Source organism: Sprattus sprattus (assembly GCF_963457725.1).
Source record: "Sprattus sprattus genome assembly, chromosome: 1".
Classification (NCBI taxonomy): domain Eukaryota; kingdom Metazoa; phylum Chordata; class Actinopteri; order Clupeiformes; family Clupeidae; genus Sprattus; species Sprattus sprattus.
This window is the reverse complement of record NC_137920.1, coordinates 68,132,604-68,159,669: the sequence shown is the minus strand read 5'-3', so window position 1 is coordinate 68,159,669 and position 27,066 is coordinate 68,132,604. Positions and strand designations below refer to the sequence as shown.

Genomic DNA, 27,066 nt, shown 5'->3' with positions numbered 1-27,066 from the left:
GCACTCCTAGCCACATCACCTGAGTTGAGGTAATCTTTAGGTTCTCCGCAGGCTGGAACTACATTCATCAACAATACCATTTGGAGGATCTGAAAGGCGGGGACGTAAATGGCAGCATTTAATTTAACTAGTAGGAGGTGAAGACAAAAAAAAAACCTTACGAATTGTATTATGATATATTTCTACGTAACCTTTTCAGGAGGAACTATTGTTTGGAGTGTTATATTTTCCGAGGACAGTTTAATGAATACACCGTAGGCGCGGTTTGTTTTCGCTAGTGTAGTTAGCCAACCAATGAGCGTCTGGCGGGCTGAGTCAAAATGGTTGTAATGTTTGTATCGTTGTCCTCCGTGGTCGCTATCAACAGCAGATTGTTCAACTGACATTTCTCCAGACAGTTAGTTTGCTTGTTACCTGCTATTTAACTTTCCAAGCCAGTAGCCCATTGTTATTAAACAGGGAAAGTTTTTTTCCCAGACTGATCGGATAGTACTCATTCGATGGCTCTAACGTAAACCCAAATGTAGCCAACCAGCAACGGGAGCTGGCTAGCTACTAATTAGCACTTAAACTTTTGAAGGTTGGCAGCTGAATTAGTAGTCGTTTAAATATTGTGACAACTTCAACAGAATAAAATGAGTCTGCCAGTAACGAAAAAAGTGGCATCAAATAAACGCCATGCCTCTAAGGATGCCAAACAAACAAGTCATAGTGTCCGGAGGAAGAAGCACAGTATGATTGACTACAAAATCCTTGCTGAGAGGAATCCATCAGTAATGGCAGTAGGAGCATGGGTGGAAAGTGTACATGAATGGCAAGAACATCCAAATGTAAGTACTGGAAATTAAATGTTTCGTAAAATCTGTTGTGTTTTGTATCGGACAAATGTACAAATGATAGCTGGTATAAAATCCAAGGAGATGACTTCTACATCTGCTGAAATACTTGAGTTGGTGTTCATTGCATAATCTCATGAAACACACCGCAAAGAAAGTGCGAATGTACCTACGATCTTAAATGTATAGCCTGCGCGATTAAAATTAGTCTATACATTTGTAGGTTCTTGCTATGCACACGGAAGAACTGCAGACGGAGATTCTTCGGAAGAAAGAAGTTGATTTGCTCAGATTTCAAGATGCTGTGCGCCGACGTGTGTCCCAGCAAGCCCAAATCCGTCACAAGCAACAACTGCAGAGGTTTTGTGAAACGGTAATACAAAGCGGTCTAAAATAATAATAACAACAAACATCCCTCTCAAAGTGGATATATATTCCCTAAATGTTTCCCTTTTACTGGAAAACAGTGTTTGTCATCCTGTGTGGTCTAATGCTGATGAAGAGATGACGGTGTTTGGTGCAGAGCTCTGTTAATATAATTTTCATCATTATCACCAGTAAATAGAATGTGACACTAGGTCACCAAATTTCAGGCACATAGTGATGGTTGTTAGGGTGAGTGATCTGACCTGGGGCTTTCCAGCCGAGCAGGAAGGGCGAGTGCTGCAGCAGACCAGCAACACCGCACAGCATCTCAGCCTAAAGGCATTTTTATACTTCTACGATTCTCTCCGTTTTGGTCGTAGAGGGACACTTTGGCACGCCTTGGCACGCCTTGGTAACACCTTCACCCAGGTGTTGCCGCCCATCCGACCCGTCGGAGAGCCGTCGGAGAGCTGGTCGGAGACAAACGCTTTTTTCTAACTTTTCTTAAAGAGACGGAGAGAGTCGGAGACCCACTTGGCTGTGATTGGCCAGCTTACGACATCATTTCCAAAACAACATCATTTCCGGAATCACACATGTCAGGACCTACATTTCCTGTTTTCTGTCAAAATGTTTTAGTACGACTTTGGTAAACTACAAAGCTGCACAGCATGCAGCATTAGGCTACCGTATTTTATATAAACCCTCGAAAAGTACATTTCTCCCGACCACTGTTGGTCTCTTGGCTGGTGGCTCGGTGTTGAAAGTGCCTTCTCCAACCAGCTTCAACTGACATACGTAATTTGCTACGGAGTAATGCTGGCAGCATAATTACTTTGCATCTATTAAATAGGAAATGTATTTCATGTATGTGTAGAACCTATTTAGAATGACTGACTTCACATAAAACGGCAGTGAAAGACATTTGAGTCAAACATTACTTTTGCCTCAATGAGGGTGGCGTGTGAGAGCATAATCGGCACGACAACGTTGTACTTATTAGCAGCACACTTTTGAGAGTTATTGTGAATACGCTAACGCTTGATTTAGCGGAACATCTAGTAAACGTACGTACCACCTGTCTCCTGTTCTGTTGTTGTTGTAGTTGTCGCTCAAATCGCTACAAGCACGTCCTCTGCTATAACTCAAACTAGTCCAGCAGCTCCACCATCAACCATTGTCTGTTAGTTGCCATCATTCGCTGTTGTGAGGATTCCCGGGAGGAGGCATGTATACAATAAACGACTACCACACACACAACGATTTCTCTAAGATCGTCTTCTTGAAAATTGGGCATTAAAGGTGTCCAGGCAGAGGATAATAAGTGAGTGTGCTCCTGTAGCCTATGTGTTTTTCATCATATTCATGGTTGAAAAGACAGTCTCACAACTGTATGTTGAGGTATCAGAATCAGAATAATGTTTATTGGCATGTGCATGCATTCTCTTGTTGTGTTTCTGATATAACTATAACACTGCATGTGGATTGGTATGAAGACTGCAGTGGGTTTATCTTTCTGCCCCTTACTTCATAGTTCTACGGGTATTTCTGTTCGAAGTGTGTATGCTTTGTTTTATAGTGACGTTTCACGCTAACACTTTTGACAAGGGCAACCGTCTCGTTGCAGATTAAACACATCGGTTTTGTCCTGCCCACAAGCAGCACAAATGCATAGCCTACTTGTCAGTCCACTCTGTCTTAAATTCGAGAGTTTTGGAATCAACTTTTCGTGTGTGAGAGCCTGGCAGATGATCATTAGTAAGTGTGCTAATGTATGTGTTTTTCAACATATTCATGGTTGAAATCGCAGTCCCACAACTGTATTGAGGTATGCATGTTCTTGCTGTGTGACTGATATAACTATAACACTGCATGATGTATGATGTATGATGAATACCGTGGGTTTATTTTTCTGGCCCTGTCCTCAGAGTTGGGGGGGTAATTTTGTTCGAAGTGTGCATGCTTTGTTTCATAGTGACACATTCACGTTACCACTTTTTGACAAGGGCAACCGTCTCGTGGCCAATGAGTGCATTGTCATAGCGTTGTAGTTATTCAAAGGTTACCCAGCGATCATTGCAGTATGAATGTGACAAAAATACCAAAGAAAATAAGAACGTATTCATTTTATTGGATCGTTTTATAATAGTTTCTGTATTGTATGTACGATAAGCATATCGTTTTGTTATAAATCGCTACTATGTTTTTCACAAAAAAATGACCACCACGATGGAGATACATTTGCCTACTCAAGTGAATATATAGCATTAGACATGCTATTTTTGACTGAGCTACATGTCTCCAAGGCCTATGTGACGACACCTGCCCGTCAGGTCCTGAAGCAGCATCCGTGTCATGTCAGTGACAGTTGGGAGGAAAAACAATCAATGACTTTCAACAAAGAGGTTATGTGGTAGCTACGGGCTCGACAAACAGTCGTTACCCCACCCAGCGGACCGGCGTTGAATAGGTTGAATAGGCTGTAGGACGCATAGCCGTCGGAGTAGTATAAAAGCCCGATCAGTACGTTCAATTTTTTCTGAATCAACCGCCTGCCCCCGCCCGCCCATTTTTTTTTTCGAGGACGGAGAGGGATGCAGAAGTATAAATTAGGCTTAAGGAGAAGCACACACCCACCTGGGGAGTTGGCCATCTGCTCTCCCAGAGCCCACTTGGTAAAGGCACAGGAAGTGGAGCCAAACGGTAATGCTCACACAGACCAGCAAAGTCAGCAAGTAAGAATCAGCCAGCATTTGTGTCTGAAATTCTTTTGATCAGAAATTGTTTGTGAGAGACTGTGCAGAACTAATTGCCTTATATGTATATGTTATTGTTTATTTCGTAGCTCAGCAAAGTGGTGAAGCTGGTCCGGCACAGACTAGCAGCCTGTAAGACAGTCAGAGCAGGCGATGAAGTGTCTGAACTACCTGGGGGTTTGTGGAAAGTGTCCCCTACAAGAGATGTGAGTCTGTCGGGCTTTGTTCACCGTGGGCATTTATGTGCTGTTTGTGAGTTGTATGGTAACTTTCTGTGTCATTGTTTCACAAACAATATAGAAGCATGGAGCATATAGAGCACATACTTCAAGAGAGGAGGAGGAAAATGAAGAGGAGGAAGAGGAGTATAACGATAAGGAGTCAAAGGAGGACGAGATCTCACTGGTTGGACAACATGATCACCCGCTTTGTTTACAAAATCTTACCACATCAAAGGAAGACAAGGTCAAGACTGTCAGTTTCCACAATACAGAGGTTAGCAAGCTTCAGTGTGTTTCTAGCCAATGCAGGCCAGACTTGCTAGTGAAGCACGATAAATTCATGAGTCATAATTCACTTGATATCTCTGAAAACATTTGAGGTTGTGCATAAGATCTGAAGGTATTCCCCTTTCATTGCCCCAGGCATGCGAGAGATTGCTGAGAGAAGCCTACCCTACTGGTCCACATCCTAGCTTGGGGACAGACTACCGAGCCTCCAAAGTGCTATGGCCTTATGGAGACCAGGAGGAACTTAAAAAACAGGTAGGCTCTTCTGACAGCCTGAGTGGTTGTCTAATATTGAACTTTAAATGCATTTTTTTTTTTAAAGAAAGAAAAAAAAAACTCTTTAATTCAGTTTAATGGTATTTTACTTACATTTTCTCGAAGAATAAATCAAAGCACAGAAACATAAGATTGAGTTGTTACTGACACAGCAGCAGAAAGCTTGTTGTCTTTTCTCTTGAATGGGAGCCCTGTTGAATTCAACCGCACTGCTGTGCCCCACATCTCCCAACACCCCTGTTTTCATTTGTAGAAGCAGTCTCAGTTCCTAATGTATCGCCGCCTCTTCATGGACATAGAGAGGGAACAAGTGAAGGAGCACCAGCGCCACCAGAATCATTTAAGAAGAATTGCAAGGTGACTCAATTCCACAGCACAACATTAATTCACAGCTCAGATATCATAGTTTATGGCTTAGTTATTGCACTTAAAGTTAGTCATTGGGGACTGTTTCAGTTTATCTGCAGTTTATCTTTTTTGATTATCCAGAGTGTTTTGTTCCAATTGTTCTTCTCCTCCTCCTCAAACTGTCCCTTGTAGAATAAAAGCTGATAAAGAACGGCTAAGACAAGAGGAAGAGCAGAAGCTGGAAAGACTAAAGCGACAAGAGGAAGAAAATGCTGCGATGGCTGAGAGGGAGTATCTCATTCTGGAGCGCCTAAGGCTGGAGGAAGAGGACAGGGCAGACAGTGTGAAGAAGAAAGAGAAGGTCCAGAAATGCAAAGAGGCCACAAGGTGAAACCAAGTGGGGTTTTCATATCTGTCTGACTCTCCCTCAGCACTGAGAGTCTAATGAATTCAAATTAGCATATTAGCAATGCTAATGCCTAGTATTGTGTGGGCACAGTCCAATATGTACAGATTTATGTGCAAAATAAACTATGATAAATGTACCAGCCAATGCCATGACACAGGGTATGCATCCATCTGGCAGGTACATTGAGGCCCTGAGGGCTCAGATGAGGGAGAGAATAACGCAGGAGAAAGTCGACCTGCCTGCCCTGTGCTGCTGTGGAGACAGCTTCTGGGACTCCCACCCGGACACCTGCGCCAACAACTGTGTTTTCTACAAAAACCCCAAAGGTAGTGTTTCTCACAAAGAAGGTCAGGGAATCAAGAAGAATATGTTGCAGAAACAAAAAAAACAAAAGTAATGATTTACATCTAGCAAACAATTTGACGATTACTCATAAAGTACTGGCTGTGGTCTATTAAAGAGTGTTTCCATGAGCTATACATTCTATATTCTGTAATAAATATCTATAAATTCTATCTGAAAAGAATTAGACCCAGTATTCATGCTGTGAAATGAGTAATTTAATCAGCAAAGACATAACCATTAGTTATTAACATTCTGGTGCATTGTAAGAGTATAGCATTCTTGTCATAGCACCCTGTCTAATTTGCCTAATTTCACTGCTCCTCATCCAAGTGCTGATAAGATGCCATATTTCTCATTGCATGCAGATGAGACATTTGCATCAGTATCTCTTATCCCCATGGTCATGGTTGTCTATTGCAAAGTGAACTACATGCACAGTATGTTTGCTCCCTGCCAATCTTGAACCTAACTGTAGTTCTCTCCGCCCTGCCCCAGCATATGCTCAGGCCCTGCAGTCTGTGCTGCAGAGCTGTGACCAGAGGGAGGGGAGCGCCGGCCACCGCGCGTCCACCCGCAGGGTAGCCTCCATGTACGCCCTGTCCCCGAAGAAGTGAGAAGATTTCTACCTGATCCTTTTCTTACTTGATATCTGTTCATGAATAAACCAAAGGGCCCAGTGCCCTGTGCAAATGGCCCTGTGCCATTTCAAATGAGTTTTGATGAAGTAAATGTTGAAGTTTACACTATGAGGAAGGCTTATGTCATACATGTTTTACACACTGGACTTTTGTTTTTCTTTGAAAGAGGCCTCTTGGGCATTCATCTTTGCTTTGTGTTGTATGTGCATAATGTATGAGAGCACCTTGTAAGTATTTAAAGTATGAAATGCTTTTATTGCATAGGTTGAGTTTTCGTCAAGGCATTCTATCCCATATTGTTTCCTGTATGTATGCATTCCCATTTCTTTGTCAATTATTTTGTAGTAGGGTGCCATTATATTTGGACCCAGCAAGACATTTTATGTAGGTAGGGGTGAAATAAACCTCTTCACATATTGCTATAGGCAGCAATACCTATTCCTTCAGGGATGTATGGCTAAACACTAAATGGTAGATACACGTCCTGCTTCATATTAAAATTGAGAGGAGAATGTATGATTGGTACTGGCAGAAGACATAAGGACTCAGAGGGAGTATGGGAAGAGTTGCTAACCATGAGTGCCTACCCTGGGACAATATAGCAGATTCTGCCTAGATTGTCAGATCTATTCAGTTGAACTTTGACAGCAAATAATAATGAAACTTCCCATTTGGGCATTCCTGTTTCCACTCTGTATGGTGCCATAATGAAATAAAGTTTGTAAAAGTTTTGATGTGTATTTTGGTCAGCTATATGTAAATTAAAATCCAAACTTCAGGGTTTATGTGAAAGTGACAAACAGATGTACTTGCAAACGGTAGTCTGACAAACAAATTGGAATATTATCACCAGAAGCAATAGTGTGGCACTGAGGCCTGCTGAACATGACACTCATTACCTAAATAATTTCTTGTAATGTTTTAAAGGGTAGATTGTTAACATTTTGGCATGAATGCATTGTAACATTCAGGGATCACTTTTGCTCTGTGCTCAGGTGCTCATGGTCTTCCTTTCTGGTATATTTTCATATTTCCTGTTTGTAAAGTGCAATTTTATGTGTGAAATTTGTCATTACTGTGAAAATAAATGTTTCCCTTTGCCTGTGTATTTGGTTTCCGCATCATTTTGTTTACAATCTGTACACACCTCATGGTGGATTTTGTATTTTAATGGCACGGTTGTGCAATTGACATCAACTGACTGCCAGTGCACACCTTATTATCTAAAGCCTTATGCATCTGCAAATGAATGCATACATGTGGACATGAATACCAAAAAAAAATGTTTGTCCCATCAGGCTCAGACTGGTGACCTTTGCTCTATTTTAATCCAAATCAATGGCACCTACATTGTGATCCTTAGCTCTTCCCGTCAACGTCAATACTTCCATCGGGGGAAAAGTCCATTGACCTAGATGTCTAAAGGAGATGTTGAGTGTCCAGGGGAATGAGGAAGTTACCTTTTAACCCAGACCATGGTGACTGTCTCCTTTCCATAATCTAGAGGCTATTTTAAATTGATGAATGTTTACACAGTGATTACTCAGGGAAGTATGAGGGTGAATTAGACTATGTTTTTTTCCCCAACTGATGACCATATAGTTATTCACTAAATTATCTCCTTTTTTTAACGTATACATACGTAAAAAAGGAGATAATTCAGTGAATAACAATATGGTCACCAGTTGGGGGGAAAAACATAGTCTAATTCACCCTCATACTTCCCTGAGTAATCACTGTGTGTCACTTTGCAACTACAAGGGATTATTTAGTCTACAGAGCCATACATTCCTAATAGAATCTCTTTATCTTGAGATAGGTAACATACTGTAGATGTGTCAAGTGCTGGGAGTATTTAAAAGACGAATAACCAATAATTTCAGCACCAAGGATGTTTCAACAATTGGTGAAGAAACTGAGTTCAGGTCATGTCTGTGGATTTAAAAGCAACTTTAAACAAGTTGTTCAATCAGTCACACCTCACAATCTTTGCTTGCAATAAATAGGTTCTACAGGGACATTCATGAGGAACGTTTGAATGTAAATTATGCAAAGGCTACATTCTCTGGTACAGTACTGTTGAGAAAATATGTAAGAATTAGTTAATATGTCCAATTGTGCAAGATGTTACAGATGCATTGTATAGGAATCTGAGTCCGAAATTTTGCCACTTACCGTTTTACCCTTTCAAAAAATTGCAAATCCCAACCACTACAACAAAAGTAACGTTACGGGCCTATAACAGTATCTTATTGGATTTTCACATTTACGTCACCTGCCCAGAATTTCTATGAAATACAATCTGAGAAAAATATGTCTGATCTAGCAGGATACTTTCACCATAAATTGAATTTCCGCCTTCAGTCCAGTTCCCAAAGTGTTCTTCCTCGTTCCTTTAAAAAGTGACGTCACGTTGGGATCACATGGTCAAATTGCCAGATTACCTTTGGTGGGGGACAAGGATTTCGAAAACAGGAATGGCTACTTTGAAACAATTATGGCTATATTCCGTAAATGAAGGAACATTTGATAGTCACATGATGAGTTAGACCAGACTTTGAATATTCATAGGCACCGGCATCGGCTTTATATTCTGTCACCAGACCACTGCTTGTAAACATGGAAGTCCTTGGAAATTCAGTGTATTCGGAAGATCTTTGCTCTAGTAAATTAGGAGGTGACAGCAAACCGGGGCAGCTCTAAGAACAGCTTTTAAACGATTTCGAAGATTTTAGACAGCACACTGTTTGTTGAACAGACAGGTTATTAGGGATTGTAATTTGAGTTAAGTTAAGGTTAGTTAGTTAAACAAACAAACGTGTCAGCCGCCCTGCAGTAAGTTTGAGTTTTGAGTCTCGGGTATCGATTTTAGCTAGATATGCTATTTTCAGGCATGGCGTTGTGAACATTTTATAATGGCCAATGGGTCTAGTTTGATCGGTGTATTTTAGGCTCGCACATTGCAACAATGATTTTATAAGGTTAAAACAAGGCGGTTTTAAGCTATTTTAAATAATCAAGACAAAGAAGTTAGCGAACTCCACTGAAAATGAGGTCTTCGTTGGCTCCAGGCATTAAACTCATTACCTCTTTCTCCAGAGACAGCTGGTAAGTAACATAAACAGTCAGACCAAATCGAAAGGTGATCACACCAAAAGTAGCTGAATACGGGATGATTTCAATTGTATATTGTAAGGGGTCAGGGGTATGAGTTTCATTACAACTAACATTAATGTCAGTAGCGCTCCTAGAGTATTTGCCGGCTGAGATTGTTGAGATTTGTTCCTGAAGTAAATAGGCTGATATGTTCATTGTGCATTGAGGTGTTTTTATATAGTTTTGAATGCTTCAAAATATGGTTGTTTTTATATAGGCAAACTACTCAGTTCAGCTCTAGTGTTCGCGGGCTGCGGATGAATTTCAGCTTCTATTAGTAGTTGTATAGGTTTCCCTGCTATAGGCCTCCCGTAGCAGCACTGCATTAGCAAATGTAAATAGGTAGTAGCCTACAGAGCCTGCATTATGTCCCCAGTAATTGCATCCCCTGCCATGTTTTTCATAACGGTCCATCCTTCTAGATCTACTTTGGCTACCTTGTCTCGGGTTAGCCTACTACCTAATGCTTCTCAAATAATTATTGGATTTATTTTAATCTCCTTCGCATGCATTTTTGTTTAGGTACAGAGGCTTCATTCTCTTCCTCACATTCCTGTTCTACACCAGCTATCATCTGTCTCGTAAACCTATCAGTGTGGTTAAGGTAAGAGAGATATAGCACGCTAGTTTGCAATTTAAAGTTATGGAGTCTTGTGAACATTTCATGTCACAAGATTGATCACATTTTCTCTTGTATGTTAGAGTCAACTACACAGAAACTGTTCCAATGTCGTTCGGCCGGCTGAATTGAATGTCACCAACAATGAAACCTGGTGTGACTGGGCTCCATTTGGTGAGTTTCTAGTGTCTTCCCCACAGAAACACATCCTACAAAACATAAAATACTTGTCTTCCTTCTGCCAGTAATACTTACAAACAGCCAGTGGTTATTACTGAGTCAGTGTGACCTTTTGTGTTTTATGTTTTCTTTCCCCTAGACCAGGACAATTATAAAACACTTTTTGGAGCAGTTGACAACTCCTTCCTTGTCGCCTATGCCATTGGCATGTTTTTCAGGTAAGGCTGCACAATCAGACGTTACACTTGACATTAGTGCCTTAGCGTGCATGCATGAACTGGCCCTGAGATAGATGTGCTTTATCCCAACAGTGGCATATTCGGAGAGCGCTTGCCCCTGCGCTACTACCTCAGCGCGGGGATGCTGCTCAGTGGGATTTTCACCTCGCTCTTTGGCTTGGGGTACTACTGGAACATCCACTCTATCTGGTACTACGCTTTCGTTCAGGTCAGCCCTGCTTCCTTCTCACTTTCCTCTGCATTTGAAACGCCAGTTCTGGCCTGTCAGCTCAAACTTAAACCATCACCATGTTATGTTCAAGGGGTCTTTGATTTAAGTGCTGATTAGGAAATATTGCGTCAGTGCGGCAAGATTTGTATGCTTGACATACTTCACATCTGCCACCACATCCTGTTAGTAGTCAGTAAGATGTGCTTCCATTGGTTGCGTATGCACAGGGGAAACTCCACCTGCACGCTAGAGAAGAATCAGATCAGGGTTACGCAAGGCCAACATATCAGTGTTTTATATGGTTTAAAAATATATATAATTGACAAGCTAAATCGTATTTTTATGTAAATGGTATTTTGCTTTGGTCTGACATTTGCCAGGTATTTTCACATGATGGTAGATGTTTCTAGTGTTTCTATAAACCTTCAGCCCTATAGTTAGCAAGTCTATTCCTTATGGGCCTATTAATGTGCACCATATTGCAAGTAATGATCTTTAACAACTGAAAAAGTGTCCGACCTCTATTTGGAGACATTTGGGACTTGGAGATGTAAGCAGGACTGGCATTTTTTCAGCCACTTCTGCATTTTGGCCTAATCTCATCAGCTGCTGTCTGTTGTTATCTGCAAGCTCAGTTCTGTTTGTTGAAAACAGATTTGTAGGTTGTATATTTCTTGAAAACAAACACCATTGCAGACTATATGATTCATTTTTTTTTTTTATGCAGTTGAATAAAAGGGTAGGGCAATGATTCTGGCGAGCTTCCTTGGGCATGATGAGCATAAGGTGCTACATGCCCATGACTGCATAGTTCTAGGTTGGCCGTATGACTGAGCATAGTCAGGTGTCCAGAGGAGGATTTCAAGGCCATGTGAGAGTAGGCACCACATCTTGTGATTCTCTTTCTTCTCTCTCTTAGGCTATGAATGGACTGGTGCAGACGACAGGCTGGCCTGCAGTGGTGGCCTGCGTTGGAAACTGGTTTGGAAAGGGGAAGTGAGTGAGTCTTTCTTTCGCTCTCTCTTTCTCCATCTCTCTCTCTCTCCTCCCCCCCTCTCTCTTGACATCATTCTTGCTGACCTTGCAGTATCATTGCCTGCATTTCCACAAGCACAGCTGAAGGTAGTTGTACCACATGCCTGTGACTACATCTTGTGACTTGGAATCGTTCTGCTATAGGGTATTTGTGGAAAAGTAATAAAGGTACCTCCTTTTCAAATAAGGACTTTTGTAGGAGCTGTTGTTACTGTTGCCCCAGTAGCCTAGATCTATCACAGATGAGCGAGCCATGGGCTCCACAAAAGTCATGTGGTCCCGTTGTCAAAAGTCATGCATACAGCTGTATGTTTTGCTGTACTATGAGCCACTGTAGATTATCCTGTCTATTACATAAATAGAATATAAATGTTGATCTCGGGTGTCGTTGATGTTCCAGGCGTGGGTTTATCATGGGCGTATGGAACTCCCACACGTCAGTGGGGAACATCTTAGGCTCTCTGATTGCTGGTGTGTTTGTGTCGTCTGCCTGGGGGTTGTCCTTCATCGTGCCTGGCATCATCATCGCCTGCACTGGAGTCTTGTGCTTCTTCTTCCTGGTTGAACGTGAGTGGGCTGTAGGTTATTTACTGAGTTGATGAAGTGTCTCTGACCTTGAGAAAGTGACTAGGCGCTAACTTTCCTGGAGCCATTGTGGTAATAGTATGAATGTTTTTTTATACTCACAGAGTGCTTTTATTCAATGTAGTTAGAACAATAACAGACATATCTCCAACTCATTCTTCATCTGTGAACTAAGTTTAATTTTTTTCTTCACAAAGACCCTGATGATGTCAACTGTGTACCCCCACAGCATCATGTAAGTATTAAGTACACAGCCCCAGAATCTCTCAGGCCGCACAAGTTCTTTGATATGGCTTTTTATCCAAAACGACCATGAGCATGATTGAGACCTGACTGTCTGTGTGTTTGTGTTTGTGTTTGTGTTTGTGTTTGTGTTTGTGTTTGTGGGCTCCGTGCAGGAGAGCGGAGAGCAGGAGCCTCTGCTGAGAAACTCCTCCAGCAACGAGGAGATCTTCAGCAGTCCTCCGCCTGGCACGGAGACCAGCGTAGTGGAGCGTTCAGAAGAACCCGCCGAGGCCATCAGCTTTTGTGGGGCTCTGAAAATCCCTGTGAGTTTTGGTGAACTTGTTGTTGCCGATGACAAAAAGCCCACCGTTTGTGGCGTCATTATGTTCTGCGCCAGTATGGGTTCAACTAGAGAAGGGGCGAAGCTAGATGAACACTCTGGGGAAAAATCAAATTTAAACAGGATCATCACCCAGTTGACCAGGCATGAGAAATTAACTCCACTTTAAATGTGTGTATATATAAAACTTCAAACAGCCCCAAAATAAATGACACGGTGTTCTGTCTTACCACAGGGTGTCGTAGAGTTCTCCCTCTGTCTGCTGTTTGCCAAGCTGGTCAGCTATACCTTCCTCTACTGGCTTCCTCTGTATATAGCAAATGTTGGTAAGAATGGCTTCTTCTTTTCTTTAATGTCCTTAGATCCCCATATCTTGAAGCCATATGCCACTCAGCATGAGGCTTACATGTGTATTTTATGTTCTTGTAGCTCACTTTGACCCCAAGGGAGCAGGAGATATGTCAACATTATTTGATGTTGGAGGAATATTGGGTAAGTCAACAAGTTTTTGTCACTTTTTATCCCAATGTACAGAAAACTTCATACCCAGGGTGCGCACATGTTTTTTTCATGTAAGATTAGATTTTAGGCGTTGCTTTGTGAGAACCCCCCTTGTTTTCTTCATCAGATGTAGCTACTGTCATTTAATGCGGAAATAGCTATTAGTTAAAATACCCTTTTCTGCACAAAGTTCATTAAAAATGTGCTATGTAACAAGAGAGGAAATACTTACTGAATGCTTAATGAGTTGCGTCATACGCGTGTTAAGGGGGGATCCTTGCTGGAGTGGTGTCAGACTACACTGGAGGAAGAGCCTCTACCTGCTGCGTGATGCTGATCTTTGCTGCCCCAATGGTGAGTCTGCACAGCTGAAGAAGTCCAACAGGTTCATCTCATACTTTGAAACTATTTCTAATATGGCAGCAATAGAGATTCAATTAATTTCCTCTTTTTTCCATTTCCTTTTGCCATAACAGACTGGAGTGCTCTGTAGGTAGTGCACTAATTCATTCATTGTTAGGATTTATTGTTCATTGTTCATTGTTATGATGTATACTTTGTGTAATGGTCTTACATGTTACACAAAGATAGGCATGGGACGCTAGCTAGGATGAGGAAGTGGAGCTTTCTCTCATGAAAACTTCTGCAATTAGAGCGTACGTTAGTGGAATGTCCATATTGATTTAAAATGAAAGTTGATTTCAAATGGCAAAACCAGTCCTGTTAGCAGTAAAGGGACATTATGAAGGAGCATGTGAGGTCTCGGACCATTATGGTCTAGCACCCTGAAAGCTATTTAATTTAAAATATAGTATTTATATTTAAAATATTGTGGGCTATGACAAGAAAATGTTTTTTGTGTTAGTGTTTGTCTGCGACTTTTCTCAGAGCAGCCATTTTTCTGCTCTAATGGTGAACGTGAGGGATGTTCTGAACAGCTTGGCTGCAAAAATGAGAGAAGTGAAAGGGAAAAATTGGCCACATATCTTTCTGTCCAGTAGCACCAACCGCAGTTTCAAGAGCAGGTGTTAGCGCTCGAGCGAGAGCACAGCAGTCATTTTGCACCTCTGCTTCAAGTTTGCCTTTGGATTAGAACTAGGGTGAAAAATCCAAACGCAAATCTGAAAGTGTGCCTCAGTTTACCAGCCATTCTGTGCAAACATCTGTGGAGATTTTGGCCTCTCCCGAAATATCTCTAACCTCTGGTCTTCCTTTCCTCCAAAGCTGTTTCTCTACAACCACGTTGGCGCGAATGGTGTGCCCACCACAGTCGGTAAATTCTCCTTTTTTTGTGTTCATATGTTTCATTCATTCAACAGTTTATTCCAAAAACAAGTCAACTATGTTGTTCTGACACATGTGTGGCACCAGTCTCAAGTCAGTCTCTTACATAAGTAAAGTTCTCCTGCATGGTGTGTTATTGATTGACCCCACTGCATGCATGGCCTGAGTGATGTCCCTTAATGATGTGGCAAGTTAGTGTTTGTAATGATGTGTTTTCATTGACCCCACTGCATGCATGGCCTGAGTGATGTCCCCTAATGATGTGGCAAGTTAGTGTTTGTAATGATGTGTTTTCATTGACCCCACTGCATGCATGGCCTGAGTGATGTCCCTTAATGATGTGGCAAGTTAGTGTTTGTAATGATGTGTTTTCATTGACCCCACTGCATGCATGGCCTGAGTGGGGGCCCCAGGTGGTGTCTATTCTAATGTGACTGCTCTTTGACAGGTATGCTGCTTGTGTGTGGAGCGCTGGTCAACGGGCCGTACGCTCTCATCACCACGGCCGTGTCAGCTGACCTGGTAAGTCCCCTCATGCTTGGAGCACGTGAACGTCCAGAGCAGGGCCAGATAGGTTAACTCAAGTCAGATGTTTGAGTCCTGGAGTGCAGTTTGAACTACGGTCAGATTAAGGGGTTTAATTTTGTTTTTCTTTCGTCTGCAGGGAACCCACGAGTGTCTGAGAGGTAACTCCAGAGCTTTGTCAACGGTGACTGCCATCATTGACGGGACAGGATCAATAGGTAAGAGGGCAGAGGGGTTTTGCTGATCGATCTCCTGATCTAGTCTTGATCTTTATATGTACGACACTCATTTTCTCTCTCTCTCTCTCTCTCTCTCTCTCTCTATGTATATATATTACACAAATGTAATTACATTTTCACAACCATGGGGTCTACAGTTCACATAGATGCAGCTTAAATCAGATCTACAGTTCACATAGATGCCGCTTAAAACAGATCTAAAAAAAAAAAGGGGGGGGGGGTCCAAGGGCCATGCTTTGACAATGGTATCGACTTGGAGGAAGCATTAGATGCTAAATGCAAACTTGACATAGGGCAGTGAAATATGAGACGCTGAAGAGGCCACAGTCATTAGCCCAGGGTGTGCTGTGGGCCTCAACCCATGGATACAGCTGCACATTTCACATGCACCACTGTCAAAGAAGGCCACTCTTGGTTAAGTCACATTAGACTGATTAGACCTCAGTGGAGCTCTGGTAACCTTGTTCACATTAGGACCAAGAACATTGGCATTGCCAGATGTCACAAAATTATATCTAGTGTGGCCTTAATTTGAACACTGGCATTGCCAGATGTCACAAAATTGTATCTAGTGTGGCCTTAATTTTTGTGGTTTAAGCCAGTTGTTTAAGCATGCTACGTATGCTCACAGTCAACTATGTATGTCTTCAAGCAGGCCACGTGCTACAACTGCCAGTGCCTACCCTACAGCTAATCTTAAAGCACATATTTTGAATAAAATATAGTCTACACTGATTTATTATTTATACAGCATCTTTCTTTTTATGACACATGTTTGTGATTTCTGCAAATGCTACTGTTAAAGTTTTGTATAGGTACAAGAACACAGGCTTGATATTGTTTATATGAATATATATTGTTTAACTACACTCATCTTTGGGTAGCGAAGTAACGCCATGTTTTGCCCATTGAAACGTTCATGCCCACATGTCCTAAAGTATTGTCACAAACTAATTTCTGTAAAACTTGTGCTGTACATTGGTTCTACCCATTTCTTGAAGATCCGTTAACTGGCAGATAGTAGATTTCTGGCTTTCTGCCCAAATTCTGTTTGTGCTTTATATAGTTATACTTCTATCTACTTTGCCACCACACTTGGTTCATTGGTTCTCATTTGCCAAGACTTTTCCCCTTGCCCAATATCTTAACCGGTTTAACTGGTTGCTTGAATGTCCACCAGGTGCTGCCATAGGCCCTCTGTTGGCTGGGGTGATCTCACCAACGGGGTGGAACAACGTTTTCTACATGCTCATCACCTCAGATCTTCTGGCCTGTTTGGTGAGGAAGATTTTTTTTAAATGTTCTCTCTCCAGCTGTAAGGTTGACGGCATGTGAGTGTGTGTGTCTGTGAAACTGCTGAAATGTATCTAATGTATCTATCTGGCTCTGTCTGTCCTTCCAGCTGCTCTCCAGACTGGTCTACAAGGAGATAAGAGGATGGTGTGGTTATCACACAAGGATGAGAGGGTGAGCACTTCCACCTCCTTAAGCAGGCGTCTGATTAGCTCGAATGATATCTAAAGTTACTAGAGGTCACATTACTATCTCCACTCTGCAGTGATTTGCACACAACTGAACAGTTCACTCAGGCCTTGACACTTTATACTATGTTGCATTCCGTGTCTTTATCTCTAAAGCTGCCACAGCAAATGTATATATCATGAGTTACATAGTGAAAACAGTGGAAGTCTGTTGATAGAAATGGTTGGTTGACCAACACCTGAATGAATACCCATTTTAACTGCAATGGAAAGATGTAGTCCATAGTCCACATGAGGCAAACACATGAAGGCCCTGTGATTGTCTTGTGTGATCCTGTACATTTCCAAAGCATTGCTATTTTTAACTACAGACTAGCCTATGTGTAAAGTTCATCTTTACTGAATAGTTCAGTGAGGGACTAGGGGCCTTTGAGCAGTCAGTTCAACTTATGTAACAACCAGTCATCAGTCAGTCAGTTTTCACTGACAGTACTTTCCATTTGAAAAGAACGCATTCATTACATTCACATACATTAATTTGTTAGGAATTTATAAATAGCCACTCTGTAGGACACCAGAATTGGTAAAGGCTTGTGGATGAAATGGCCAGCCTCACTATTAAGGATGCTTACTCACACAGACAGCTTTATCCACTGGCACAGACCACACCACACACCCTCCAATATGTAATATTATACAATCCAATTGAATCAGACTTTTCAGACATCAAAACACATTTGCAGGAGATGCATTTCAGGGTACCGGTTACTTCACTAATTTTGACCAGAGAGTAGATGGGTAGAGAACCATCCCATTAGATGTCTATTTCAAGCAACAGCATAGGTGGTGATTGCTTATAACACCCTCAGGGTGAGTGAATTTTGGAATAATTGAGAATCCTCATGTTCTCATCCTCGGGAAAATAGCCTTGTTCCTCTATTACGATGACATTTCCATTATGGTGTGCAAAGTAATTGGCCCATTATCCCAAGGACTAGGCTTGTTGTGGCTGCGGTGATATTTGAACAAGCAGTGTTCATTCATTCATTCATTCATTCATATGTCATACAGTTATATTGCTGACCATCAAAAGACAATTCCCAAGTGAAAGACATTTTCTACAAATAAATATTTGATTTTAGAGCTGTCAATTTTCATATTTTTTTTTTATAAAATGTCAGTTGTCACAGCTGCTTTTCAGACAGTGACCAATGCAGGGGTGTACTATTGTTTGAGCTGAATGTGGGTCTTGATGAAGGAGTTGGTTCTAATCATAATGAAAAAGCTAATTCAGTCAAAAGTTAATGGGGCCATTCAGCTGGCAGCTGGTGGAAGTGTGGTGGGTGGGACTTTATACTTGCCTGTTTCCATGTTATTGGAGGGGTTCTGTCATGTTTAAAACAAACAAAAATCTCTACTTTCTGATTACACCACATTCAGCCCTTTATATGTCTCTTTGCAGACCACTATGGACATCTGTGTAGCTATCTAGCCAGCCAGGGAGACAAAGCCCAAAAGTAAATATATAGAATTAGCAGTTGAATCGCATCTCCCCAGTCCCATCCACTATCAATTATCTTCTGCCAAACAGTCAATTATGCTGCAAAATCTGCATGATTTAAGACACTGACTGGAAGCGGTGCTAACCACTTTGAACAGACAATTAAAAAGTGAAGAATTTGTACCTGGGTTGGAAGTAAGCGTGACAGTATTGGTAAGTTACCAAAGTCAAGTAGAAGGATGCAGAGTTCTCACGCCTGTGCATTCCAATATGTTTGTGCAGCTGCCTGCATTTGTTTGGATTATTTTCAAAGTAAAAGGAGAATTTTGTTAAGGTGACAAACAGGATTTCTTTTGGATTATGGGTTAGAAAAGGTCATAAACCTTCCTTGACTGAAAGATTGACGGGGTTAAAGGGGAGCAAGGCTTTTTTTTTCTGCCACATGATTCACAGCTCAGAAGATCTGTCATTATCTGTAACCTGACATTCCTCTCCCTCTGTTACAGGTTTAAAGAAATCTGAGGCACAGGTCAACCAACAGAGGACTTCACTCCTACACAGGACTATATATCACCAGCATAACAGAAGAAGGGACCAAATTATGAAGCAACACCAGCAGGACTATTGTGAATACCAAATACCTCATCTTACGACTCTCACATACTCATTCCCCCATCCAGGCCCTTGAGCTAAACTGTGGAGATTGACACTGGCAGAGGGGGTTGTTATGCAACCACGGTGCTTCATATCTATAAAACTGCAGTCCCTTGTTAGCAATGTGTTAGAGACTTTCGTACTTCAGATTGGTGTTGGAACAAATTACGCGCTACAGTGAGATGAGGGAGGACTCAAAAAATAAGAGTGTAAAGCCCCCAACTTCCTCAATTTCTTTAGAAGGAGAGAAGATTTTTTTATTAATATTTTTATTAACAAGTGTTTTTACAAACTAAATTATTCAACTCTTCATATGCCTCCCTCTCTCTGCCTGATTCAAATCCAGCTGTACTTTTACCATTAAAATCCACCTTTTTGTGCATTTCCTCTGCTCTCTCTTTTCGTTCTCATTTATTCTATAAATTCTATTTTTCAGTAGAGATCACACACAAAACATGCAGTTTATTCCTCCTCACTGCCTGTGCTATGTCACCCCACCTGTAACTACCTTTATGGATCAAAATCGATAGCACTCAGCTATTACACATTTGGGCTACTCTCTTAAGCTATTCAAAACAAGAATGCCTTCGGTGTAGCGTTTTTATAGTTTCATTTCTAAATCAGACCTAAGGAACACAAACAGCGCACCACTTCTTAAAACTAAATGCTGAAAGAGATGACCAATTGTTTCTTTTCTGCGTGGAAGAATACATTTTTTTATTTCAGTGGATGTCAACACCACCTAAAGCTGATTTTGTTTTTGGAACTCAACTCTACTCACACAAATAGCTTTAACCAAACTAAAAATGAAGTCTGTAAAATTTCAGAAACAACATGTTTTGAACCCATGCAACATCTAAACAGAACTCTAGCTTTCAATAAGAACATGTAGTGTTGGATGGCTCATGGAGGGAGGTGAACAAATGAACAGTAATTACACCAACCAACCTGATTAGGGGGGAAAGTCAAGTACTGAAAACCATAGTTTCTTATTAACTTATTTGAACTATTCATTTCTTTTTTATTTCTGAGTTGGAATGTAGTTTAGAACTGACTAATTCATTCATTTAGAGCTATTTACTGCTACTTTCCACAAAATGATTTCAAGTAGCACCTCATGACCTCATAGTCATAGCGAAGTGTTTATGTCTAAATGTGTCAATGCATGTGGACACTGAATGGCTAGTCATGTGATTATTAAAGTATTCTAGGTGAATGTGACTGCAGTGGAAACATTTTGTCGTCGCTCCTATCATTATTTTCCATGATGAAGAAAACTAAATTAACACGTCCAACTGCCCTTATTTGTTTACGCAGACAGAGTACTAAAATATCATTCATGATGGGTGGTTTAATGTATTTCCCCAAACAAATTTCCAGTCTGGAGGAAAAACTTAAGCTCGCTCGGTGACAATCAATTCACACTTCTAAACAGATCTATTTCTTGCTGCATTACAATAAGTTTCACTAGGTAAACCCATCACGCCATCAGCACAACAGCTTTTAGGAGATCCAGAAAGATATGGAAATGAGAGGTCCAAAGTTCACTCATCCATCTGTGAACTCGAGTGGATCAGCATAAAGAACAGAGCCAACAAAACTGAGGTTCATATTATTATTAATGAGGAAACTGCATATTATGAGTTTTTAAAAAATGGCTATATGGTAAAAGGGTTGCTGGAATTACTTTATGGATCTTTGGTATCTCCAAGCCCTGTAAATTCTTCACTATAACAAATCTGAAGGTAAAAAGTTTACCTTCTCCCTTAATTTACTGAGAAGGAAATGTACATGGCAGAGTTTGATAAATTAGCGCCGTGCCATGTTTTCTCACCTCCAACCCAAGCCACAACCTGTCACTATAGAAACAGTTCCTTGGCAACATCAAGGAGTGGGCTCATATTTAAGGATCTTGCAGTGATGTGTAAGTCACATAATTTCCCATCAATGCTAAAGATGTATGCATGGACATTGCAGTGGTAAGTTTTAGTTTTAATTTTTACTAATTTCATGCAAGACATGACAAAAAAAAAAATCTGTTATAATATAGTCCATGAAATCACCTGCTGAGGAACAGTACTGTTGAGGTGTTGTGTTTTTGCGGCATTATTATTTGTGTATTGTTAGTTTTAATATGTGTTGGCCTAAATGCAAGTTACAATGTATGTTACTATTACAATGTATACTAAGTTATCATTCACAACTTACTTTATGTTTACAATAAATCATACACATTTCACACTGAAAACTAACACTCTAATGGGATGTGTTTTGAAAAAGGTGTGTGCCTGATCACTTGCTCCCACCTCTCATATGAATTACTTTATTTTTCAGAGTTGCTAGTGCGCTGACACACACTTTAGCTGGTGAATAACTGTCACTGAAAAACACCACCATGGGAGCAGCTTCTTCATCCTATCATCCACGAGCTCTCTACCTCAGTGTAGATGGGAAAATACAGAAGGCAAGTTAAACTGGATAAATGGCGTACATCTTACTTATTCAATAATGACACATTCTCTACTGCTTCAACAACAACTATAATACAAATAGTGGTAGAATTGTTATTATTTTCATTATTGCTTACTTATTATGCAGACATCAGATTCACAACTTGGAAATTCCCCAGTCCTATAATGATAAAAGACTATAAGAATCTTAGTAAAATAGATGAAATGAGCGATGTGTTCGCTACAGTTCCTGTACCAGTTTCCTATAGATGAGGTTGCAGGTTGTGATATTGCCGTTCACTGTACTTCTAGGTGATTTTTAGTCAACATTGCAGCCAGTATGACATCCGAGAACTCCTGTGTTCTTCATCAAACCTTCCCAGGTAACTACAAACTCTCTCAAACTGATGCACTCTATATATTTTGACACATGATATGACAATATAAAGACATAAACAGGGTTTCCGGTAGCCGGTAATTACCGGTTTTTGCTACAAAAAAGAACTTCCATACAGAACATAAAATGTATCCTTAAACAGTACAATTGTGTTTAAAACCAAAGCAGATGATTTTATTTCACTAATTCGTCGCAACGTATAGCCTACTTTCTCCAGACTTGGCTAGGCTCATTCACTTCACTTCACTGGGGCAGATTGCTCATTATTTGCCCAAATCACGTTTTGCTGATGGGATTTATCTCATATCATAGTGTCATCGCTTAGATAATAATCTTGTGTGGTTGTAAACTAGCCTATAGCTTGCAGCATAACATGCAAGACAGGGTTTTACCACACCCTAGCTAGCAATAGTAAACAATGCATTTCTGTCATTTTCGTCTCAGAATGTTTGAGAAACATGCATTTAAAAGCTGAACTTTTTTCTTTAGTTTGATATCTTTCAGTTTTTCATGTATTTATGTTTTATTCTGTAGCCTGTAAAGTTCTCAAAATCTTCGAAGATTAATTAATGTAGTAGGATACAGCAGGTATATACTTACAATGACAAATGTATTTTACCTCCAGCATTTTACCCTTTGGATGTCCATCAACAGATCTGGACAAGTTCCCCCTATAGGCAGAGATGGGAGATAATGCTCAACAGGTTCAGGGAGAAAATGAAGAACTAAATGCCAAAATATAATCAAGAGCAAACATTGTTTAGTTCTGCCTCAAATATTTACCATTTTCTGAAAAGTCACAATATAAAGCTCACAAATTGAAGGCATACTTAAATGTTCACATACAAACAATCTGCTTCAACGTGGTCTTTTCATTTCTTTGTAAGAGAGTATTAATCACTTTAATTAAAGACTGAATCTTTATTAAAGTAATTCCTATGGCAACCTGTCTTATGTCCATTTAGGAACACGGCTATATCACTAGTTGATTCAGAAGGAGCCATGGTTCCTATATACCCCGCCATGCCTACTAACACTCCCAAGTGAGCACCTCATTGTTTCTTTCTTTTTCGTACAAGAAAGCTAAACATAATAGAATTGTCTGCTAACATTGCACTGTAAATGCTTTTCCTTTCTTAGTTGTTTATATAAAGTAGTGCCTCAGTCAGCAGGCCAAGCGGGAGGTAAGATTAGACTTTTAATTTACTGTATGCTCCATTCATCTCAATGTATTACTATATATTCAATATATTTGTATTATATTTGTGTTCAAAATAATTATATTTTTCCACATGTAGTTCAAAATGCTCGCTTTTATTCTATCAACATGGCCAATGTCCTGTACTTTTTCTTTCCCAGACAAAGAAGATATGTTTCAGAATGTTCTGACTCAGGTGGCAGATCAGTTCAGCAGGTGAAGTCTTCAGAGGAACCATTCATTGATTTTGTAGAAAGCATCCCATAATAGCCCATGGATAGATACACTTTACTATAGGCCCGTATTAGTCCAGAGCTGCTAAAACATATTCTGATATATACATTCTTTCTCCTCTTTGAAATATGTCAGGGCCTTTAGGATCAATGAACTGAAAACAGAGGTCACAAACAGAATGGCCATGCTCGAGAAGCGAGTTGAGTGTGAGTTTCTACCTGTTTGGTGTTACCTGTGCTCACTGGCACATTGCGGCTAATTGATAAGATATGCAACAAAACCGGGCAGAGATATGTATTTGCGATTTCTTTCAGTGGAAGGTCTAAAGGTGCTTGAGATTGAGAAATGCAAGAATGACCTCAGGAGACTACGAGATGAAATGACATCAAGGGGAGGAGGAAGGTACACCTTGATTGTCAAAAAACACTGTTTCCGTACACTTGATTGACAGGTTAAAATCTAATGCAAAGTGCTTATCCCGCAACATGATCGCAAAATCTCAGCTTTCAAAGATGTCCTTTTCTGATGCAGGGTTGCATCAGATCATTTTAATTAAATCTAAGCCTGACTCCACCCAATGGCAAATGGTGAATTGAAGTACAGTGGATGTCATGAGCATTCCCCAATGAACTCCATTCCCCAAAATGGCTCACTATGACGCTCTGTTGTGTCTCATATGTTGATCTCTTTCCCCAGAATGAACTGTGCCTGTAAATACAACTTCACTGATGACGGCAAAAAACTGTCTCCCAGGCGTGATGTTCCAAGCTATCCGAAGGTAAATGAGAACATGGCAAGTCAACTTGGAAGTGAGCTTTGTAATTAGGAGACCTGATCTCATAGTGTCATTTTCCTCTTTTGCTCACAGTACACTCTGTCCCAAGAGACAATTGAGGCTCTGAAGAAACCCACATTTGACGTCTGGCACTGGGAGCATAATGAGGTCTTTTACTCAGCACGTAATGTCTCTGTGTTGTGAGACAGGTTTGGGGTTGTTGTGAGACAGGTTTGGGGTTGTTGTGAGACAGGTTTGGGGTTGTTGTCAAACAGGTTTGGGGTTGTTGTGAGACAGGTTTGGGGTTGTTGTGAGACAGGTTTGGGGTTGGGGGATGAATGCATTTTTCTTTTATCAAAAAATCTTTAACTATGTGTCGCACAGGGACAGCAAGAGAATTATTACATCTAATGTTCTGTTCATTTATATGTTGTTGTTGTTGTTGTTGTTGTTCATAGATGCTAAGCTGCCTTGAATACATGTACCATGACCTGGGGCTGGTGAAGGAGTTTAGCATCAATCCAATCACACTGAAAAGATGGCTGGTAAAATATGCAGTATTATTAAATTGTGAAAAATTGCCCTCACTGTTTATTTAATGTATTTATTCTACAACACCTCTATTCTACAGAGGTACTAGTCAGTATTAGATTGTTGCTGAGGTTACATTAAGTTTTCCATTAAAACAGTCTTAATGCGCTCAGTTAACCCATTGCTTGTTTTTAAACCTGATCTTACTTTTTTTGTCTTTTCTTTTTACAGTTGAATATTCAGGAGAATTATCGTGAAAATCCCTTCCATAACTTCCGCCATTGTTTCTGTGTTAGCCAGATAATGTATGGAATGATTAATCTCTGTAACCTTCAGGTGAGCTACACGCTAAACATGTTTCGAGGCGCTCATGACATACAGCTAATGGTTTGACTGGCCTGTTTCAAATCTATGAACTCTATGTGTTATGTAGGAAAAACTCAGCATGACAGACATTAGCATCCTCATGACAGCTGCAGTCTGCCATGACCTGGACCACCCCGGATACAACAACACGTATGTCACCAATGTATACTCCGACACCAGGTCTTTGTGTATGTCAGAAGATGACCAGCAGTTTTACAGGAACAACCAGCTTTGTGCAGTGAGGAATTGACTGTGAGACTGTATTTATTTTTGCATAGTTTGAGGATGCTCAAACTCAAATCATTTTGTTAATCAGATATCAGATTAACGCGCGCACTGAGCTGGCGGTGCGATACAACGACATCTCTCCCTTGGAGAATCACCATTGCGCCGTGGCCTTCCAAATACTCTCACAGCCTGAGTGCAACATCTTTGCCAACATCGAGCCAGAGGTTTTCAAACAGATTCGACAGGTCTGTGCCCATATAAGTCCTTTTCCTACTGTTTACAGAGACAATTTACCAACCGATCGACAGTTTATTGCCTTTTCTGATCTTTTTTAAATATTTGGATGTAATTATTTTAACCCAATAGAGCTGTGATTATGTTTTACAGGCTATAATAACACTCATATTGGCTACTGATATGGCGAGGCATGGGGAAATACTGGATTTGTTTAAAAGCAAAGTGGATAACTTTGATTTCACCAATGAGGAGCATATTAAATGTGTATGTATTCACGTAGACATATGAACACACATTGTCCACTACACATTTTTCAGTCCTCACAGCAATTTCAATCAGGGTTGAGATTGTCTGCTTTCTTCTGCAGCTAAAGATGGTTTTGATAAAGTGCTGTGACATCTCTAATGAAGTAAGGCCAACTGAAGTAGCCGAACCATGGGTGGACTATTTGCTGGAAGAATACTTTATGCAGGTAACTAGAATTAGTTTTAGTTTTAGTTTCGTTTAGTTACCTTCTATGTACCACTAATGTTCATTTGACCAAGGTGTAGGAAACACAGATAGTAGATGCTCGGTCTGGTTTTGTCTTTTTTCTTCATCAGAGTGACAGGGAAAAATCTGAAGGGCTTCCCGTCGCTCCCTTCATGGATCGTGACAAAGTGACCAAACCCACTGCACAGATTGGTTTCATCAAGTTTGTGTTGATACCCATGTTCGAGACAGTCATGAAGGTATGAAGGTCCAGCGTCTTTGACGAGGTAGATTTCAGATGTTGGCGGGTGTTTTGAGGTCACACACAACTCCCCCCCCCCCCCCCCCCCCCCCCTTTCTTTTTCTTCTCAGCTCTTCCCTCAGATTGAGGAAATGATGGTGCAGCCTCTACGGGACTCCCGTGACCACTATGAAGAACTGAAACAACAGAACGATGATGCCATGACTGAGGTAGCAAAGTTTTTTTTCCCACATCTCAGCTGATTTCAGAGAAAGTTTGCTCAGCACAACAACTAACAGTTGTTTTCGTCTCCAGGCACAAGTGAAAAAGACAGACAGCATGCCCTTGGGAGGAAAGAAGAAATAAACCAAATTCCTGTCGCCTGTGTGTAAGTAAGTTGTGAGAAAATATGTAGTGAATGTGAATGTGCTGGTGTAAACCCATTGTAAATCCTAAGGATTTTCACAGCAACACAAAGTAACACACATTGACACCCTCTCAAATCCTGCATTTATTCCCCCACCCATGAGAATGTTCTACAGTATCACATCAATGTGGCCGCTCTTCCTCGTGATATGTGTTTATTTACACGTGATGTGCTGATGTTATATATTATTTGTTCTAGGAATGCCCAGTCTTGTGTTAACTAGATTACCTAGTACGTAGTAAGATCTCTAACA

At 40.7% G+C, this 27,066-nt stretch overlaps 3 protein-coding genes across 4 annotated transcripts; all 3 read left to right on the top strand.

The window, feature by feature from the left end:
• Positions 1-1,068: 1,068 nt before the first annotated feature.
• On the top strand, positions 1,069-6,459 carry ccdc15 (coiled-coil domain containing 15; the record flags this gene model as incomplete). Its single annotated transcript, XM_080846090.1, has 8 exons — positions 1,069-1,209; positions 4,048-4,164; positions 4,259-4,453; positions 4,603-4,722; positions 4,997-5,100; positions 5,284-5,478; positions 5,678-5,826; positions 6,341-6,459. The coding sequence occupies 8 exons, from the start codon at positions 1,069-1,071 to the stop codon at positions 6,457-6,459; spliced, it is 1,140 nt and encodes a 379-aa protein (XP_080702216.1).
• Positions 6,460-8,940: 2,481 nt separating this feature from the next.
• On the top strand, positions 8,941-19,609 carry slc37a2 (solute carrier family 37 member 2; the record flags this gene model as incomplete). 2 transcript variants are annotated; one of them, XM_080836614.1, is made up of 18 exons in its annotated part: positions 8,941-9,591; positions 10,162-10,243; positions 10,342-10,432; positions 10,578-10,656; positions 10,750-10,885; positions 11,808-11,884; positions 12,324-12,490; positions 12,706-12,743; positions 12,907-13,056; positions 13,309-13,399; positions 13,503-13,565; positions 13,843-13,928; positions 14,799-14,847; positions 15,307-15,380; positions 15,523-15,601; positions 16,803-16,900; positions 17,025-17,089; positions 19,111-19,609. In XM_080836614.1, the coding sequence occupies exons 1-18, from the start codon at positions 9,533-9,535 to the stop codon at positions 19,124-19,126; spliced, it is 1,500 nt and encodes a 499-aa protein (XP_080692740.1). In that variant the 5' UTR covers positions 8,941-9,532. The 2 variants fall into 2 exon arrangements, with proteins under 2 accessions (XP_080692740.1, XP_080692741.1); XM_080836615.1 differs by lacking the exon at positions 19,111-19,609 and having other exon boundaries at positions 17,025-17,093.
• A 2,044-nt stretch (positions 19,610-21,653) lies between these two features.
• On the top strand, positions 21,654-26,752 carry pde9ab (phosphodiesterase 9ab; the record flags this gene model as incomplete). The annotated part of the gene is made up of 18 exons (XM_080854105.1): positions 21,654-21,722; positions 22,021-22,091; positions 23,071-23,148; positions 23,246-23,289; positions 23,465-23,519; positions 23,673-23,743; positions 23,852-23,939; positions 24,234-24,315; positions 24,406-24,480; positions 24,771-24,857; positions 25,075-25,179; positions 25,277-25,359; positions 25,526-25,682; positions 25,825-25,938; positions 26,042-26,146; positions 26,277-26,405; positions 26,518-26,616; positions 26,702-26,752. The coding sequence occupies 18 exons, from the start codon at positions 21,654-21,656 to the stop codon at positions 26,750-26,752; spliced, it is 1,563 nt and encodes a 520-aa protein (XP_080710231.1).
• Positions 26,753-27,066: the final 314 nt, after the last annotated feature.